This window comes from Thamnophis elegans, chromosome 1 (genome assembly GCF_009769535.1).
Source record: "Thamnophis elegans isolate rThaEle1 chromosome 1, rThaEle1.pri, whole genome shotgun sequence".
Classification (NCBI taxonomy): domain Eukaryota; kingdom Metazoa; phylum Chordata; class Lepidosauria; order Squamata; family Colubridae; genus Thamnophis; species Thamnophis elegans.
The window spans coordinates 118,626,319-118,647,551 of record NC_045541.1 but is presented as its reverse complement, the minus strand read 5'-3'; the positions used below and the strand labels follow the sequence as shown (position 1 = coordinate 118,647,551).

Below are 21,233 nucleotides of genomic sequence, written 5' to 3'. Positions count from 1 at the left end.
TGGGTCGTCATTTTACCAACCTCAGAAGGATGGAAGGCTGAGTCAACATTGAGCTGGTGAGAATTGAACTGCCGAACCGCTACAATCGGCTGGCTTCACAAAATATACTAAGCCTCAAACAAGCAAACTAAATGACTTACTATTATAATACATGAACCTAGTAACTATAATAAAAAAGATTCCTAACATAATGAAATTAGTATGTAATTGTAAATAATGCAAAATTATTATAGATGGGAAACAAATGTATATATTCATTAATTTAATTCTGATTCTTCCCAACTCCAACTGACTCAAATATTATCTGAGTCCCCTTTGGGGGAAAAGGGCGGCATATAAATGTAATAAATTGAATAAATTGAATTGAATCTTGTATGTTGTGCCAGAACTAATACAGATAATAGTTCCTAACTTCCTATCAATGATGGCAAAATTGTGATTTTCCAATACTTTGTGATGTATTGAAATCAAACTATATTATTTATGTTAATGTTATTAATGATAACATTGATTATCATTGCATCATTGTATCATAATGTGTGTGCTGTTAGAACTATTGATATCCCAAAGGTACTTTTTCAAAAGGCAACTGGACTTTGTTTTTCCTTGAAGACATTTTGCTTCTTATTCAAGAAGCTTCTTCAGTTCACTTCTTGGATGAGAAGCAAAACGTGTTCGAGGAAAAACAAAGTCCAGTTGCCTTTTGAAAGAACACCTTTGGGACAACCATTACCTGGCTACCTAAGAATCTCCATAGACATAGCTATTGATATCTACATTGGCACTCCCCATCAAGAAGAACACCTCTCACAGATTTATTTCCTATAAATACCAGACAGACCAACCTAAGTCTTTTACAGGACACTGAGCTACAATGGGCAACAAGGGTTTGTGATAGTTCACAGAAAAATAGTCACAGCATTTTTTACTGCAATTCCCATCTTCTCTGCTAGTGTTGGTTTTGGCAGGCAGGGAGTGAAGATGTACCTGACACAGCTGGAGAACACCAGGCAGTGGGGATAAACTTCACTGGGTCTTGTGTCTGTTATTTTTCTAACTATTCCCAGCAGGAATATCATATCTATTTTGCTATTCATCAGATCACCCCATTGGGCATGAGAACTTCAGATTACTTATGGCAAAACACTTTTAAAACTACATAGGCCGAGTGCATGGAGGCTAAGAGTCATACCACAATGCAGATTTGCAACATCACATTTGCAGCTTGATTTGGCTGACCTAATATATTAAGATTGAAGTAGAGGACTTGCAAGAATGTAAGGGAATGGTGTGATCTGAATGAAATTTCAACAAACATTACAAATAAGATTATGATTTGCACACCATTTACAGTATCCCACAGCCTGTAAGAGATGATTCTATAGTACAGTATGACACTACAAGGAACCTTAATGCCCCAAACTGAATCATGCAGCCATGAGCACATAATTCTAGTGTCCCATCACCAGAAATTGAAGGAACAAGAATAAACATGGATAGAAGAAAGCAGTACATGACCAGTAAAATGTAAATAGAAACATTTTGTCACATGGAAGTCATGTTATCTTGTGGGGTGGGGAGTGTGTGTGTGTGTGAAATCTGGGATTTGTCCAGGACTACGCTTCACATTTTACAATAAGGTTTAATCTTGCAATGTTAAGTAGCAACGAATTACAGTTGCACGGTGTTTTAGAGAAGGAATAAAGTCGTCAAAGAAAAGCTGCCTGGAAAGAGAGCCCCCCACTCCCCACCCCTTCAAACAAGACCAACGTTTTGGGAGACGATGGTGATGCCTAAATGGTTTTGTGGCCTGGAAAAACGGAGTAACAGAAGTAACTACATTCTCAAAACGTGAAAGTCGGGTTCACCTGCCGACACTTCCACCTGTAGCAAGGAGTGCCAGCTTAGCTAGCCATCCCAAAGATTCGCACCCCAAGGGCGCAAATGGAGGGCGATGGGAACTGGAGCCGATGCCCCGAGGTAGTGGACGCTGCGTGGAAAGCGAACTCTCACTGAAGAAAGGGAACTATCCAGGGGGTGGAAACACCCCTAAACCCGTCGCGCAATCGAAGGACGGCAGAAGCAAGGAAGGCCATAGGGGACCGAAGGCGGGAGGGGGACAGAAGGAGCTGCCAAAAACCGGAGCCGAAAAAACTTCCTCGGAACAGATGCCGAACGCGGGGTTGGAGCTGGGGTCGGGGGGGGGGGTAAAAGAGGCGGCACAAGAGCTTCAATTTGGAAGAGGGGGGCCGAAGGCAGCGTCTCCCCCCACTCAGGTCCAAGGGAGGGCGGGAGAAGCAGATGGGGACTGACTGGGGGGGGGGCGCACAGCGGGGCTGCGGAAAGACAGGTTAGGCGGGGGGCGGGGCCGGCGCAGAGGCGGCTGCAGCTGCGGCTGCTTCTGCTGCCGCTACCACCACTCGCGTGGGGACGCCCCTCCCCCCGCGCTGGGCGGCCGTGTCCGTGTCCGCAGGGAGCCGTCTGCCTGTGCTGGGACCTGGTGGCTGGTGCGGAGATTGGTTAGCGGGGGCGGGCAAGGTGCCGTTTGATTGGCGGGCGCCGCAGAGCGGACAGCCGAGGAGAGCGCCATGATTGGCCGCCGACGAGGAAGCAGGAAGGGAGGACGGAGCGGAGCTGGAGCTCGATGCTGCCGCTGCCGCTTTCGGGGGAGTTAGAGCAGAGCGGCGGCGTTGGAGGCGGCGGCGGCGAGGACGGCGGAGAAGGAGAGGTGAGAGCACAGCGGCGCAGGAGCCTTTCCCCGCGGCCGAGCGGCCGCCACCGCCCCCCTCCGGCCTTGCGCGCGCGGGCCCCAGAAGGGGGCGCGCCTCCTGTCCCCATCCTGTAGCCGGGCGGCGACGCGGAGGAGGAGGAGGAGGAGGCAGCGGCGCTGCTGTTGCTGCTGCTGCTGCTGCTGCTGCTGACGCAGCAGCGTGGAGCCCGGGACTCGGGCGCCCCGGGGCGTTCCAGCCGCCGGATCTTAGCCCGGCTGGGGCCTTCGCCTACCCTGGGTGGGCCCCACGAAAGTCAAACGGCGGTGGCGGTGGAAGCCACGACGACGGAGCAACCCGCGAGCGCCCCGGTGAGTGAGCCAGGGACTTGGCCAGCCCGTCAGTCAGTCGGTCCGCACCGGCCGGCAGCGCGATGGGGCTCCGCCCGCCGCCAGCCTTGAAGGCTCGCGTGGTGGGGCGGAGAGGGCGCCGCCACGGGGGAACTTGCGGGGCGCGGGCGGGTAATGGGAACAGGTGCCGCCGCCGCCGTGGGTGGGTGGCCGGCCGGGGGGAAAGGAAGCGGAGGGGGCGCGGCTTTTACGGGACGCCCCCTCCTACGAGCCGGCGCGCTGGCTTCAACGGGCGGCCCCCGGGAAGTTTCTGCCAGGATCCGGTCGGTGCTGGTCCCTGGGCCGCCGTGGACGGAGTGTGTCGAGGTCTTAACGCGTGGAGCCCTCCAGCTCCGGGGGGCGCCCCCGCCGTCTCCTGGCTCTGCCTCATGTCGGTCCGCCTCTCCTCGTGTCATGGTGGGTGGGTAAGCGGTTGGACTGGCTGCGTCTCTGTTTCCTTCCCTTCCCCTCCCTTCCCTTCCCCTCCGGGTATTGGTGTTCGGCGCTGAGGAACCCCGGTTCCCGAAGGGTGCCGTGGCCCGTCGGGTCGTCCCAAGCCTGATCGGAAGGGCCCTCGGGCTGCTCCCATCTCCCTCTCCCTACCATCACCCGGGAGCTAGGGAGCACCGAGGAAATGGCCCCCGGTGGCAGGTGGGCTGAGCCTTGACTCCGACTCCCCGGGGTCTCCTTGGATCATATTAAGGCTTCTGCCCTTCTCCCCGGGATTACCTTTGGGTCTAAAGTTATGTAACAAACCCATTAACTTTTACAATAGCGCGGGAGGGGAAAAATTCCCCCACCCTAACAATCCGGGCCGAGGCAGGAACCGAATCTATGGGAAGCTCAGCTATTTAGGGTTTGAGCTTCTTTCTTGGTGGTGTTTCTGTTTTCCTTTCTTGATGGCTCTCCTGTCTTTGAAAGATATAGCCAGATCGGATGCTTTCCCAGTTGCGGGTCAGCTCTATCTTGGGGATTTGGGGAAGGGATAAACGAAGCAGAGAGTCAAGGTATCTTTAAAATAATATATATATAGAATGCAGAGAAGCCAGTCTTGATACCTAGTTAAACGTTTTGTTGGAAGAGGGACTTGGAGCCAGCCCCAGAAAGAAATGATGAAGCTTTAAACTGTTCTTCAAAAGGGGTGTGTGTATATTTCTGTATTTATATATGATAGGAGCTCTAGAAATACAATTCTGAGGTATTTTCTCTAGAAATAGCCAAATACTTAATAACTTGACCCTGCTCTAAAAGAAATGTATCTGTGGAGTAAAGTAATGCAGTATAAGCATTTGGAAATATTGAAGGAAGCTTTAGGGGTCATGACAACAATATTAAATCCAAAATGATGCCAGAAAATATTTTTATTTTTTTATGTAGAGAATGATTTTGCCAATGATTCAGGAGGGGAAAAACATATTTAGTATTCGCCGCTGTACCATGGTTATGACATCAGCCAGAATGTCATCTTTTAAACTGCTTTAGCTGCAGATTTAGGTATACTAACCTGGAAAAGAGTGCTTTCTGAGTAGACATGTATAGGAATAGTTGTTTAGTTCTCTGAAGTATTCTTCCTTTCCATTAACAGTGCTTTATCACTATTTACAAATGTGTATTCATCCTGCTTTGAATGCCACTGCATTCTTTCAAGTAGTGGTGGTTTGCTCACTATTGTTAATATACAATCAGTTGTTTTGAAGGAAAAGGCAACCCTTACTTTTGCAGTAGCAAGCAAAAATTATGAACTAATCAAATTCCCTCCCAATAGGCCAGTTGGAAATATGCCATAGGAAAATATGGCTAAATTTTAATTTGGTGGCAATGAGGATGCTTTCGTATACATTCTATATATATATATATATATATAGTACAGGCAGGCAAGTACAAGCAAGCTCTTCCAAAAAATATAAGAACTGCTGGGAGAGCTGAGCAAGTTACACTGCGCTTCGTGTGGACCATGTCTCTGAAAGTGACATGAGAACATCAAAGGAAGTTTGAAATTAAATTGGTTATATGCAGATAAAATGTATAATGAGTTTCAAAATCTGATACCAGATCAGTTTCATGTCAATGGTGTGAAGGAGGGTCAGTTAAAATATGTGAAATATATTTGGGGATTTCTTCTAATGTTTCATGAGGGTTTTAGACTAATGTTTAGTAAGAAAAAGTTCAGGGTATTTTAATTTCAGTGTTGAGAAATTATAGTTGGAGATTTACTAGCTTTCGGAGGAAAAGGCATGTGGAAAACTCTAGGAAGAAAAATATATTTGGTATACATGTATGTCAGTCATGGGGTTAAAACAAGAAATTTCAGTAACTGCAAAGTGGCATGTCAAACCTTCTGTTCCAGCTGCTTGCCTTGAGTTGACAAAATCTTGAAGCTGCTTGCCTAAGAGGAAAAAAAAACATAGGAAAGAAAAGTTTTTTCCCTCACTGCTGTATTTTGCCCTAACTGTGGAAGGATAATATTGAGAGTCAGTAAAAAAAAACAAAGATTGGCATTGTATTTGCTTCTGATTTCCATGTCTCTCTGCCTGTAGATCACATGGATCTACAGGCAGAGAGCAGGTTGTTGTTTTCTATAGCAAGGAAGTTATTTCTAGGAGTTCCTCTTTGGTGATGCTGTTAAAGGGAGCAGGCAGCAGAATTTATGAGATGAAGACATTGATAGTTGCTTTTTATTTATCCACAATATTTACATTTGCTTCCTGAATAATCCCAATGCATAGGATATTTCCTTATGTTGTTTTCCCATGATTGTTTAAGAATATTTCTTTTTATTATGATTATTGGAACTAAGAGACATCTGAATAAGTTTGCTTAAGGAATGAAGATCTAAGTTTGTATCTGAAACGTGGGCTTACTTATTGCCCATCCCTAATTTCTCCAGGTCTTTTTACTTACGGGATAATACCAGGATGCCATATAAGTCCTGTGAATTGAATAGCAGAATCCTGAGGATCATAGACAATGCAATCTAAAAGTATGTATTGTTTGGGTATTTCTACTATGTATTGTTTCTAACTTGATCTCACAAAAGCTTCTGTGGAAACATTTATGTTTTTATGTATTAAAAATGAATCTGCGGACATTTAATACAGCACTTTGTGGCTGATGAACCTCTTGTCATCAAATGTGTGTGTTCCATATTATAAAAGATTCTTGGAATTTCTTTTAGTGCTTAGAACTTGGCTTGTGAATGGGAAAAGGAGGGGTAGTATTAGAAGTATAATAATTTGTCAGTTGGGTGCTAAAGTGGCAGTGGTTTTACTTGCATACAGCCTAGCAGAAGAGCTAGACACAGACGGAAGCAGCAGATAGGACTAGTAAAAGATGGGAATTGAGGGAAAATTAACTTTAAAGCTACAGAATGAAGAATATGGAGAAAGTTTTGGTGAGATTATAATGTTCTTCAGGTAGCTATCAAGTGGCAGTTTCTTGTAATGTCTGAGTTTGTCATAATGAATTGAATATAATGATTTCATCAAGCAGACAAAGAATGTTGTACATGATTGTTATTACTATGCTAAATTGAGATGAAGTGAAGTATTCTAATTTGTATAGGAAGCTGTGTAGCATCTTAACTTGCATGCCAGTTTTGAGGAAATGAAGAATTAATTTACTACTGTTTATGTCTGTCTTTTTTAACATATATAATAATTTTGTGTATATTTTCCCTGATTTGATAATCTGTGGATAATTTACTTATGTCTAATTCCATCTTGATCCACAGTCCATTTGCTAGGCACAGGATACGTGCTTGGGTATTCATGACCGTCAAGTGTGTAAATTCATGAATAAAACTCAAAAGAAGATTCAAAGGATGTTGTCTTATGGGTAACTTTTTAGGTTGTCTGCACCATCTTCCCAAATAAGTACTTGAAAAAGACCACCAGAAATTGGACTTTAGATTACTTAGGAAGTTAAACAATTCCTATAAGAAGACAGTGGTAAATGTCTTCTGTGCAGCTGGCAATAAAACCACCATGTATCAAACTCCCTAGAAGTCAAGTTGAAATCAAAGGTTTTGAGCTCTATTCTTTTTTAACAGCATTTGGTTATTATATTCTAAATAAAAATGCAATGCATCCATCCTGAAAGAAGTCTCAATGCAGGATAGTATGATGTCCTAAGGAGAGCAAGACTTGGCCAGTATCTATTATTTTCTCCCACAGCAGAACAAAATTATTTCCCCCAGAAAATGAAGTATGTGGAAAGGGGGAATTTAAGGCCTTTTCTAGCAATAGGTAGGATGTGAAACAATGCTATCCACTGAATGTTAGGAACAATTTGAAGTGAATAAATAAAGTGATGCATCAGAATTTATTTTGCTTTCTTTGTAACTGCCCTGCATAGTTAGTCAAGAAAATCCCAGGGTTCCATTGGGATTTGCATGTTTTGAGGATGAGATTTCTTCTTGAAAATGTTTTCTGTGTTCTTTTAGCACCTTGAATCATGTATTTTATTATGTTTTCCCTAACCTTGGAAATTGCCTTAAGGAAGTTCTGCCTTGAAAGTTGTTACAAGAATATTTCAGATAAATAAACCCACTAATGAGCTCATGGCTGCTGAGTTGATATCAGTAAGAATTCGGCTGCTGAGTTGATATCAGTAAGTTATGATAAACTGAAGAGAGTTGAAGTGGCACATTTGTGCCACATTCAGAGACTTTCTTAACATACCAATTTTTCTCAGGCTGATTTCAAACAAAAATTTTCAAAAGAAGTTGATAATTTGTCATAGATGAGTTACTGCAAGGTCTGGAGGAGTTGGCCTCCCCTCCTCCCAATTATCCATCAGCAGTGGTCATTTATTTTCTTTGGATTCTTTGATCTAGTCAAGTACCTGGCAGTGGCCTTGTAAAGCAAAGAGAAAACTAATATGTTTACCAAAATTTCCTGGCTTGTTGAATAAATTTACTTAAATATAGATAAAACTTTGCCCAGCATTCTGATTCAAGAGATGCATTAATCTCTCTGAGCAAGGTCTGCAATATTATTTATTTTGGCACTTTTTAAGAGACCTTCATGGAGGCAAACATTATGCCTGATGAATTTGACTATTGAGACAGCTAAATGAACATTTTAAGCAGATTTTTGTATAGTCTGTTTAAAAATATAATTTAATTAACTTGAGACAAAAATTTAAGTTTGATTCCTTGACCTAACAACACACTGTTAAACGTTCTAGATACCAAAAGGAGTGCAAGCTCTATATTTTCTTCATCTAAGATGGACATTTCTGACACTTATTTCTATTATAAATTTCCCTTTTCCTTCTCATATTTTCTTGGCAAAAATACCCTCATTTAATAGGGCTTTATGGCTTGTGTTTGTAGGTTATTGGCTGTAAATCCCCATTGCCCTTTAGCTTATGCAGCTGTACTGCTTGTATTCCTGCACAGTGACATGCCAGAATTTATTTAACTATGAATGGTTGACCAAGCTCTGGTGGACTGGATTGCACATAGTGCTAACCCATAATGGGTGAATTTGCACAACAGGCTAATCCAAATACATTATGGCTCAGCTTTAAAAGTAAACTAGGCCCACACTAATTAAATCGAGGTAACTTAGGGAGCTCTACAGGAAACCTATTACTAGATTTTCAGGTCTCTACAATGTACCTTAAAGATGCTGCCCTACACGGAAGCAGACTTCTTAATCTGTCTGGTCTAGTTCTTTCCATGTTGAGTGACAGCTGTTTCCAACAGGATCTTTCCTAGCCTTTGTTATATATACACCAGATCTTGATTTGTAGAAAACATTTTTCTGAGCTGCAGCACTAAAATTGCAAATGTTTTTCCTCATTTAATAGACTTCAGCAAAACATTTTTTTAAAAATGCTTCACAAATGTTCCAAAGCAGTTCTGTCCTATGCAAGACTTACATGATTCTTTGAAAGTTGTCCTTGTCTGTTTCCACCTGTATATACATGATTGCTTCATTGGCAGTCCCAATGGAAGTGTAGATTGTTTGCATAGATGTGTGCATGCACCATCGGGACAGGCGTTGAAGTAGCAGCACAAGCTTTATAGGAATGCAGCTGTTTTATCATTTCAAAGAATACCTTGCATAACCATATTATTTACTTCATCCGATGCCTTCCCTATATTGTAGGCAGATTCAGATTGTATGTAATCTGAATAGGAAGATATATCTATTCTATGCAAAAAATTGGATACATGCACAGGTTCAAGTTTACTCTGAATCATTATTGCTTCTCCCTTATGACATTGACTGGTTGTTATCTGCTGGCCCTTTTCCAGAGGTAAGAGTTATCCTGTTGATTTACCATCAGGCCACTGTGACCAATTTGCTTGACATTTATTTATTTACCTTTTGGGCTGCCTAACTCCAGTGGATTTCACTGTAAAAATGCTCAAATTCACCATTGTCTGGATTCTGTGGCCCCATCTTGTTTGGTTACTTGGTTTTCTCTTTGGTCTGTTATCTCTAAGGAAATGGATAAGGTGCTCTCTATGATATTTGCAACCACTTGAGGGCTGAGTCTTGTCCCATTGACTCTTTTGGGCTGCTGGGGAGGTAATAGGTCTGTGATCCAGGAGATTCTGAACACTTCCCTTGCACTTGAAGCTGCCATCCAAATAATGTCCTGATAGCTGGAAGCTGTGCATTGGAGAAAGCAGATTCATACTGTTCTACAGCTAGTTTTACCCCAAGGTTTCTTTATACATCCCTGTTTTATCTGTAGACGGGGTGGCCCTGACTTTGAAAAAGTCCGTGACTTGGGAATCTGCTTAGACTCACGAGTCCTGCTGGACCAGCAGGTTGAGGCCACGTCCTGGGAGGCCCTTATGCAGCTTTACATGTCCATGATGCATCAGATGCAGTTTTATTTGGAACGAGAAGACCTGACTTCAGTGGCTCATCACCACCCAACTAGTATACTGCAACATTCATTTGGGGCTGCTTCTAATTTGGGACTGCAAATTACCACCAACCAGTTGATGCTGGATTTTTACACAAAAAGCCCTTTATGGGTTGGTTACCTTTTCAGTCATGCCAGGAAAAACAGATGGTTGATCCATTATTTTCTACAGATCAGTGGGGCAAAATAAGTCTTTTTCAGTTATGGGGCTGGTCTATCAGTTGGAGATTCACCCCAATCTTGTCTGTCTTCTAGTAAAAGCTGTAAGCAGAGCTTTTCTGGCAAGCTTTTGGGGATCTGATGCTATGCACTATGTTTGGGGTTTTAGTTGTTACACCTTTATCTTTTATATTTTATTCAATCTTCTCATTTTGTGAGCCACAAAAATGCTGTGATTTCATAAATAAATGATTTTATCTAAGATAGGCTACTAACTGGTTAGTGCTGCTGATAAAACTTTTGAACAGGGCAGATGTCTTTAGACTTGTTTTCTCCTTGTGGATGGTATTAAGATACGAATTGATTTATATAAGATGTTGATGTAAATTAATATGTGGTAGAGACAGCCTTGAATAAGGCCCCTAGCTTCTAAACCTAGTCCCTTGCAGGCTTATTATTCTTTAGTGTTCATTATTTGATGCTGCTCATATATAAATTTAAATATGTATTAAAGCAAATGAATGATTAAGAACATGCATTCCCCAAATATGAGTGAGATGTATTTAAGTACTAATTTCCTATTCCTAACAATAATTAGAAGCAAAACAAATAACCAAAATAACTGGTTACATTGGACATGCATTGTAAGTTATCAATTGATATTGCACATAATACACAACTAATATTGGTTAATGAAAAAGAATGAGCTTCATCAGTTTTGTTCATCAAGTGGAGCACACTGAGATGGCCACTTTGGATTTTACTTCTGCATAGCATATTTGTCATTCCCCCTCTTCCCAGCACTTTGCTGTAAAGATCCAGATAAAGAAATATTGCAGCAAGGCTACCATGGGAACAAATTCCAGTTTCAGCTGATCAATTGAGCTAATTGAAACTCACAACATAGACATGTGTAGAACTATAATTCAAGTATACTATATTAAACTAAAAAGGAAAAGGATAAGCGTTCCACTTAACATTTACTTCTCAGACATAAGTTTTTAGTCAGAGCAGGATAGTCCTGTGTTGTTAGATTCTTCGCTCTGAAGTGCTGTGGCTGCCGCTTTTGTTTTTTAAAATACGTTTTGGTGGCTTGGATAATTTCTGCATAAATTAGTTCAACTATTGATTGATGATAAATGGGTAGGTTGTTTAACTGGATCAAATTCTGTACTCTTTGGAAAAAGCAATTTACTTTTTGAAAATGTGAAAAGGTCAAATTTTTACTAAAAATTTTTGTCCACCACATAAGTTGCTTTGTTGCAGAACACCAAATTAATTGTTTCTGTGTACCATCAGTATATAATTTGACATCTGGTTGGTCAAGACAATGTTGGCAGTAGATCTGGTCATAAGAGAAATAAAAATGTTAAGTATGATAGATTCATGACTGACATCAAGACAAATAATATCTTGATGAAGTATTTAACAACATACAGTATATGTTTCAAGTTATTTAAAACTCATTTTTAGAATACATTTAAAACACACTGATGAGAAATGGAAATATTTTTGCTTCTTTGTTCAATAAAGGGTCACTTGAAGGTAGAGAAGAGACCTGTAAGCATCTTGCAGTTACATTGTGCTTCAGAAGGCTTACCTTAGAAATGAGGAAGATCTTTTCCAGCTCAAAGATAAAAAGAATGCATCAGCTTGAATTGTCTGAATTGCAAAATGCCAAAGCCAACTCCATCCTTTCTCTTTTAGCCCCAGGAAGGAAACACGCTACTGGTTATCTAGGCAATGCACTGCCAAAAACTTCCATGTGCTTTAACTAGGACTCTTGCTTCTAATCATCTTTTCCTGGTTCTGAAACCAAAGCTGGAGGTTGTCACTCGGTGGACTTGCAGCATGAAGTTTGGAATTAAGGTCATAGTCCAATGTACACTTTGCAAAATAATCTGCACTGAGTGCAGTAGGGCTTGTTTCCTATTAACCGTACAAGAGATTTCATTGGAAGGCTATTATTCTGGCATCCAAAATATAAAGCAAGCAAGGTCAGCTAAAATGTTTAGGCCTATGATTGGTAGGAAAGAATAAATGCAATTATCCATTGAGCACAGAATACAAATAATATTTTTTTTGTCGAATGTCATGTTTGAAACTAGAAAAAACTGTGAGATGTTAACTATTTCCAAAGAACGTTCTCCTTAGGGAGAACTTCTTGTTAAACCTAATGCCTAATGATATACTTATGTGAAAGATTGAAAAAGATTAATTGATAAATTAAGTATGGATCCAATGTTTATATAAGTTTCCACCTAATGCCAAGCCTAGAACTATTACAAATTATGTCAAGATAGGTTATTTGGCAAAAAAGAATATTAGTACATGAACCCCCCCTCCCCCAGCAATTAAAAATAAGAAATTGGTTGTATAAACAGCTTTGGACTAACCTCAAATTATATATGCATATGAAAAATCCCCCTGTGTTCAGCACATATAAAGTTAAAGGCAAAAATCAAAAGGGATGTACTAAACCTTGGTGAGTCAATGCACCCATTTTGACTTCTAAAAACTCCCCCAAATTTGTTTGACCTCACATTGCCTCCTAACATCGCACTTGCGGCCCTAAGAAGTCAAAATAATAAAGTTTCCCCTTCCATAATGCTACATGTTGTCTCTCTTGGACGGCTCAGGAGTAGTTTTTAAAGTTCCTAAAGCAGTATAGTTTTAGAGAATTGAATAGAGCCATTACTATTGATTGTACAAAGTCCTGTACATCTCGCTTTTGAATTGAAATCAAATTGCTCAATATGGTTAACAATCAAGTATTAAATTACACCGAGCCATGGCAGTCAGAAATGTAAAATTTATCCTGCTCTATCATTCTAAACCAAGATTCTAAAGAATCATTTCTACTTCCAGTAGGTGCTGGAGAGTTTTGGGCTACCTGAGAAGCAGTACCTGCCATGGAGCGCAAGAGCAGGTGGGTGGGTGCCTGAGAGTAACCGTGCTCTGCAAAGGTGACCCCAAGGCAGTTGTTGTGTAATAAAGCCTTGCTTTTTATTGGGAAACCTGCTTACTCAGGCCTAGTTGTTGCTTTCAGACTTTTTGTTTTTTGGAGCACATTCAGTGCCATAGCTTCGCTCGGCAGTATCCCTAGCTTCACAAAGTATTTTTTGCTGGTTGTAGAAAATTATTCGGACAGCTATATGTAGCATGTAGGTTTGAGACTCCTGCATTACAGACACGGACAAGCAACCATATCTTCCTGAAGGCTTGACTTCCATGGCATTCTCAACAGAAGCTACCTGTCCAAATGTTTTAGCAACATGTTGAAAATCTACCTGAGCATCAAACAGCGGATTTGGGATTATTTATACAGCTCTAGCATCTTCTACTAATACAGTGCATTTGCTGGGAGACAAACTGCCAAGTGTCATCCTTTAAAAAAAACCTGATCTTTTTTGCTGAGAGTTTTTTTTTCTTATAAGAGGGTTGATCCCATCCAATAGAAAAGATTTGTTAGAAAAAGTGCAAGGAGCAAGGTTTTAAATGTCCATCTGATATTGAAGTTCTTGTTTTTGAACATGGACTCAATTCATTATCTGGACTTCAAGGCATCACATTTAATAAACTCAGAACAATGGTCAATACATGGGAAAAAGAGCCCATTGACTAAACTTCCTAAAAAGTATATACTGTGCTAAAAGCATAACTGCAAACAGTTCCAAAAAGGAAAGAAAATGGGAAATAGCAAAAGAACCCAATATAGCTGCACATAAAGCTCAGTGAAGTTCTGGGAAGGGGGGTAGTCATAAAGGAGACGGAAAGAGGGACACGTAATCAAGTAGGCATACACAAAAATAGCCTGAGATGATGTCAGAAAGGCTAAAACTCACAATGAACTGAAGTTGACCGAGGAGGCAAAGAACAACAAAATAGACCTTCTCCTAGGCACTGCTTGGAGTGTCCAAGCATGGTTAACTTCAGCTTGCTACCAAGGACTGAGTTCAGATCTTTGTGTAGCCACGCCTCCTGTTCCCCACAGAGGCTCAGTTTTAAAAACTCAGTCGCCCTAAAAGGATGCAGTTGGGAAGTTCCAGTCCTTGAACAGCAAATTGGACTCTCCAAGTAGTTAGTGTAGCTTTTTTTCCTTATTTTTATGTTTAGCATATTGTGTTAGGATTCTTTAAAAATTCACTGGATAAAGATTCACGCCTAGTTAAAGCGCGGAACAGGTACAAGGAGTGTGGCTGCCTTCCGTGACCACCGCGGTTGAGGCACCACCGGGAGGCTCGTCAGTGGCTACTGGCGAGCTCTGAGGGCAGGTAGGCAGGTATGGACCCCTCTGAGTTCGCTGCCGGCGCTCAAAATTTTAAACGGAGGCTCTACTGAGTTCTCCGAACTGCCGGCAGCTTCCCGGTGCACTCCGTAGCTTGCAGTGGCCATTTTGGACAGAAAAAAAGTGGCACACTTTATTCTCAAGCCGTTTGCTTTGCTGCAACCTGGTTTTCACAGCAGATCCCGCTGGGAGGGCTTCTTAATTTGGGATCTCGCTCTGGGTCTCCAGGCAGGTCTCCCCCTCCCCAGGAAGACTATTGTAAGTGGCTGCAAGGAGTTTGGCTTCCTTGGGCCATTCCTTGCTTTACCACTGTGCAGATCTGCAGCGCCTTGGGACTTCCATTTTGGCGCCAAAATATTGCTGACTGTTACTGATCCTGGCAAGGCCTCGTTTTTCTCAGAACTTGGACTGAATTAAAGGGGCGTACTTCCAGAACTATTGCATTACTGGGATTTTCACATCTATGGTTCTGCCTGAGAAAGAAGTGTACCATGGCCAGCAAGAACGTGTCTGAAGCCAGGGATCAAACTGAACCTCCTGCTAACAAACGCGGTAGGCCCAACCCTGCTGCTAAGGGGGACAGTGCAGGTTGCCCTGCAAAAGGGAAATAGCCCCAACCCAAGAAAGTCTCGAAAACTGCAGAAAGGTTGGCTGAAAGGAGACAGAAGGCCCTGGAGAGACAGTTTCAAAAGGCAGTTAGTGCCCAGGCACAAACTGTGCAAACCAGGGAACCACCTCTACCATCAGTTTCTACAGACATTCCCTTGGTGGAGACTCCAGGGGAGGGCTCCCCATCTCTGGCAGACATGAGGATTTTGGATTCTCTCCCAATCCTTCCAGGCTTCCCCCAGATCTCTTATTTCCTCTCTGGAGGAGGTAGACATGGAAGAAGCCTATTCTCTAATGGGGGAAGAAGCTCCTCCCACTGGCCCTTATGCTGGGGAGGCTCCTGAGTTATCCCAAGCAATGCAGGAGGTGGTTCAACGGGCAATATCACAGGGGATTGCTAATGGTATCCAACAACTGGGTTTATCATTGCCCCTCTTGAGCAAAGCCAAAGCCAGAGGGCAGAACACTTCTCTCTCAACCCTCCGGGGCCTCCCCTCCTCCTTCCTCAATGGTCAGCAAGGTGTCTGATGAGGAGGGTGGTCAGGATGCCCCTGATCTCTCGGAGGATGAGAATCCGGCCCCCAATGCCCCTGCATTCTCTGGCTTATTTAAGCCTACAATGTTCAAGGCCATTCTGACCAAGGCTATGGCTTCGTCCATTCAAATGGGGCTTCCCGCCCAATCTGATAAGAATACCACTGATCAGGGTAACAAGGAGACTATAGGACCAGGGGATCCAGGCGCAGGCCTCTTTAAGGAAATCACTCCTCAAGAGTTGGTTCCAGCGCCACAGCTGTTCCTGGATATCATCCAGCGACAATGGTTTTAACCTGGGTCATTGCCCAATCCTAGTGGGGTGGATAAGAAGCTCTACTCGGTAGAGACCACCATGGAGGAGTTCTTGAAGCTTCTGCAAGTGGATGATCCCATAGTGGCACTGACCTCCAACTCTGCCCTCCCAGCCGACCTACTGTAAGGTCTGAAAGTGGAAGACAAAAAGGTGGAGAAGGCCTGTCATAAAACTCACATGGCCACTGAGTGGGCCATGAAGGCCTCCTCCTCCTCCTCTTCCTACTTCAGCAGGGCAGCACTATTTTGGCTTCACAAGCTGTTAGCCAACCTCCCTGCTGGGGATACTAGGTCACGCCAAGACAATAGCAATAGCAATAGCAATAGCAGTAGACTTATATACCGCTTCATAGGCCTTTCAGGCCTCTCTAAGCGGTTTACAGAGAGTCAGCATATTGCCCCCAACAATCTGGGTCCTCATTTTACCCACCTCGGAAGGATGGAAGGCTGAGTCAACCCTGAGCCGGTGAGATTTGAACCGCTGACCTGCTGATCTAGCAATAGCCTGCAGTGCTGCATTTAACCACTGCGCCACCTTGGCTCAAGATCATTGCAGCGGTCGAGTACTCGGCCGACGCTTCACTTAATGCCACCAAATTTTCATCAAGGGCTATGGCTTCAAATGTGACCATAAGCCGCTTGCTGTGGCTATGCCACTGGCAGGCAGACATGAAGGCTAAGTGGAAGTTGGCCTCGGCACCCTTCAAGAGTGACAAGCTATTTGGAGAGGCCTTGGACTCTGTCCTGATTGAGTCCAAGGACAAACGGAAGATTTTACTAGCGGTCACCAAGAAACCAGACTGCAAAGGTCAGCCCTATTTTCATAGGCAGTCCTTTCGGAACAATGACTCCCCTTCCACCTCAGGGAGCTTTGCCAGATCCTATTCCCAATCAGAGAACCGCACCCAGGATAGAGTGTCCTTCAGGGACAGACCTAGGCAGCAGGGAAACCGCAGGTCCTTTCGAGGAGGATTCTCCAACCACTCCTTTCGCAGATCCAAGTGACCGTCACCGGTCCCCTCCCATTGGGGGTCTGCTACAGCTTTATGCCGACCAGTGGGAGGAGACAATGACGGACACTTGGGTACTGAACACCATTCGTCACGGTCCCACCTTAGACTTCCTATCCCTTCCTCCTCAATCCTTCATTCATTGCCCCATCCCAAAGTTGCCCCACAAGTGACAAATGATGCAGGCGGAGATCCAGCATCTACTAGACATAGCGGCCATAGAGCAGGTGCCCTGGGTTCAGGAAGGCAGGGGATTCTACTTGATCCTCTTTCTGGTTCCCAAAGCTTCAGGAGGGGTGAGAGCCATTCTGGACCTCAAGAAACTCAACATCCACATAGCGTACAAGCGCTTCAAGTTGCAGTCCCTCCAGACCATCTTGGATTGCATCAGGCAGGGCAACTTCCTGACTTCAATCGACCTGAAGGAAGCATACCTGCATGTTCCCATTCATCCAGCGCATCGCAAGTTCCTGAGGTTTGCAAACCAACATTATCAAGGGATCTCCCCTTCGGCCTGTCATCAGCCCCCAGGACTTTCACCACGCTCCTGGCTACTGTCGCTGCACACCTTAGGACTCGTCCGGTGAGGATCGTCTGCTTCCTGGACAACATCCTGTTAATGTCGGCGTCAAGACAGAGGGCGTGCCAGGATCTCGATGCCACCGTCCACGCACTACAGCAACACGGGTTCTCCGTCAATCTGGAGAAGATCCATTTGGAACCTACCTCCAGGATTCAACACCTGAGCACTGTGATCCAGAACCTGCAGGGACTTCCTCATGCAGGAGCAAAGGGACAGCATCATGTCTCAGCTGCTGGGGAAGCTGATCTCGTGCATCGCTGTTGTTCTATGGGTGCAGCTGCACACACAAGAACTTCAGTGGTTCCTTCTCCCCATACAGCAAAGCCAGCAACTCCAAGAGGGTGGTCACCGTTCCCCCAAGAGTGGTTCGGTCACTTGGGTGGTGGCAATCCTCAGCACTAGCAAGGAGATCCCTCTTCAAAGAACCAGAGCGCCTGGTCATAACAACAGACGCCAGCTTATGCGGCTGGGGCGCTCACCTACAGACTCACGTGATGCAGGGCAGGTGGTCGCAGGCGGAGCTTGCCCACAACATAAACTGGCTGGAGCTCAGAGTCGCCAGACTTGACCTGCGCCACTTCCGTTGATTCATCGAGGGCCGTCATGTCCTCATTCTGACGGACAATATCGCCACCAAGGCTTACGTCAATCATCAGGGCGGCACTCAATCGACGGCCCTGATGTTGGAGGCAGAAGTGTTGGGGCATTGGGCAGAACGCCACCTCGAGTCCTTGAGGACAGACCACATCTCCGGGGAGAACAATGTGATGGTGGACTGGCTGAGCAGAACGACCATCAACAACTCGGAGTGGCAGCTTCCTCCATCTCTGTTCCACCAGCTGACACAGAGGTTTGGTCTCCCAGTTTTAGACCTATTTGCCAGTCTTGAGAATGCTCAGCTCCCCCGGTTTATTTCAAAGTTCCACTGCCCCGGGATGGACGGATGCTCTTCGGTGCCGCTGACCCCCGGGACTGCTATAAGCATTTCCGCCCCTCCCACTGATACCTCAGGTGATCAAGAAGATCCTACAGGATGGGGCCGAGGTACTGCTTGTGGCTCCGCAATGGCCATGGAGGTCCTGGTTCACCGACCTTGTCAGTCTGTCAGTGACCGAGCACTGGCTCTTTCCTCAGAAGCAGATTTCCCTCTACCAGGGGGCCATTCCTCACCTCGATGTATTAGCAACACAGCCAGCCAACCCACTTACAGCAACAAAGCCAGCACTCCACACACCCCCACCAATATTTATAGAAAGACGGCAGCTCCTATCCCGCTTTGCTCACACAAGCATGAAGCCGAAGGCACCAGCCTGAAGATGGCGAGTGGACCTCATCGAAATGTCGCCAAGATACTCTCAATCTTACACAGGAAAAGACCCGAAAATGCCAAGACCTGCATATACCTACACCCGTGAAAATCTACAAAAACAAATATATATATATATATAATAAATTACGTGATTTTTAAGCGCTTAGAAAACATGCAATGATTATGAGATGACAACATGTATTTGTCACGAACAAATCTTGGCAATTTAACTGTGCAGTACTTTTTTTTTCAGTGGGTAGCGCCTCCTTTGCAGATTGTGCAAATTTTGTGTATATAATATAAATCTTGATTCTATCAAGAATCCTATAATATCTGATTAGTAGGGTTGTTTAGTGTGGCATATCTATTCCGTGGATTCACAACTGTCTTAATCATATGCAAAAGACTGCTGATCAGCAGATCCTACTTAAAATGGAATAAGATGTTAAGCGGGGTTGTAATCTTGGGATTGGATCTCCTCAGCATTTTGCTTTATGACTTACATGAAATAATGCAGGGAGGGCCTATCAAATGTGCAGAATTGAATGAGATAAATTTCTTAAACAGGGGTAAAATATATTAAAGTACCAAAATAAATTCTAAATGTGCTATTGAGATTTCTTTATATGATAGGACTTCAGCATAAAAGTTTTTAAAAGGTCTGGGTTACTAAATTTAGAAATAATAAGCTATGTGTTTAAAACATCAGATATTGATGGTCTAAAAATTATTATAATGTAACAAACACAGTATATTTGTTTATTGTAACATTTATAAACTCAATCCCATGCAAACTTGTAGCAGTTGACACACCATCTAATAGAATCATACAGTCAATACCCTGTCTAATTAAAATCGCAGCATGTGGACATTACAAAAACTCAGTGATGTCAAAGGAACTAGATGGTTTCTAAAAAAAATTGGTAGCCATTCTAAAATAGGTGCCACAAAATTTCATTGTGTCTCAAGGTATTCCATAGGGATGGTATATATGTTTCCTTCCTTCACATCTGAGATCTGAGAACTATCTGAGATCTTATCTGAGATCTGAAATCTGAGAACTAAAAGATGAAACATGTTGATGAAGATTCTCAGGTGGAGTTGTTTGTAAATTGAGTCATGGCAACTGGACTTGTTGGTTTGAAACATTTCGCTAGTTACCTAGTTCAGTTCCTTCTTATGGTGACTAACTAATATGGTCAAATTATGTAATATTTTCAGGAACATTTTAGGTTGCTCATGGTAAATTTTAAGCATTAGTGCCCTGTGATACTGTATTCCCCAAGAATTTGAATTATTTGAATAGAATAGGCAATAATTAAGAGACATAAGAACTGCTGGATAGTGATATGAGACATACAAGGAAAGACATGGACAAGATAATGGAGATACCTAGTTTCTGGCAAGCAATACAAATTCTTTATCATTCAAAGTCCCTACCCACATTGATAAAGAATTTGTACAACAAATGAAGGTACTGAACTTTACAGTACTTTGAATTCAAAAACATCAAATGCTTGTGTTTATAAGCAGTAATTCAGCCTTGGATATTTTATATAAATCATCATCATGCAAAAAGATTAAAAATAAAAGAAGAAATCATTTGAAAGATGAATTGAAACACCAGTGGGCATAGATTGTTAGATTTCAATCTACTACTTCGTACAGAAATATACAGGAGTAGAAATATGAACTAAATACTATATTTAGCAAGCAATAAACATTAAACAGGCAAATCTTGATTGAGAAAAAGGAAGCAGATTGTTTTATACCTGTTTATAATGGAGAAAGCTGTCAGAAAAATCTGTGAGCTGATTTGGACAATGATTGTTTTTAAAGAACATGGATTATCACATTGCTAAAGAGGAGTTGGTATTAGATTCTGTTCCAGCAAATTGTAACACTTGAAGCTGTCCATAGGGATATTGAGAGATAATGTGTATATTCTCCTGGGTCACAAACTTGGTTATCATTCTTGCCAAGTAACAATAGCAGAAGCATTCTAAGTTTGGAAAATGCTATAGTTGAGCTGCTGTTAAGTCTACATAGTGAACAAAGCAGGGTGTTCCATAACTTTCTGCATTTCTATTTTCCATCAGCATTTGGAAGCATCAATATCTAATGAGACTTTTCCTTCTATTACGGGCAGAGTATATGCCTGTATAATAAAGCCTTAAGATTCTATACAATCGTCTATGCTTGCACTTCATCTCCGCATTAATTTTAATTATTATTGTTTCAGCAGACGTCTAATGCTTTCATGACACTATTCAAGGCTAGTGCTTGATTAGATGTGTCAGTGCAGCATGAGAGAGCCTTTTGGTCATGGAAAATAATTGCTCTAGTGCTTAGTGGCATAAGCATAACCAGCAAAAGCTGGTCTCACTACTGGTATACCAAAGCTGTGCTGCTATGATGAAAACATGACTAGGTATTTGAAG

At 43.0% G+C, this 21,233-nt stretch overlaps 1 protein-coding gene and 1 long non-coding RNA gene across 2 annotated transcripts in view; one reads left to right on the top strand and one right to left on the bottom strand.

The window, feature by feature from the left end:
* Positions 1-3,334: 3,334 nt before the first annotated feature.
* Positions 3,335-21,233, top strand: part of BAHD1 (bromo adjacent homology domain containing 1) — a 78,712-nt gene continuing 60,813 nt past the window's right edge. Inside the window, 1 exon segment of the mRNA XM_032229652.1 lies at positions 3,335-3,514. Within this exon segment, the coding sequence (XP_032085543.1) occupies positions 3,487-3,514 (28 nt within the window). The 5' untranslated portion in view covers positions 3,335-3,486.
* Positions 7,901-11,987, bottom strand: LOC116516960. Its single transcript, XR_004256409.1, has 2 exons — positions 11,745-11,987; positions 7,901-11,489 (listed from the first exon to the last, which is right to left on the bottom strand). It is a non-coding gene; the product is annotated as an uncharacterized LOC116516960 (long non-coding RNA).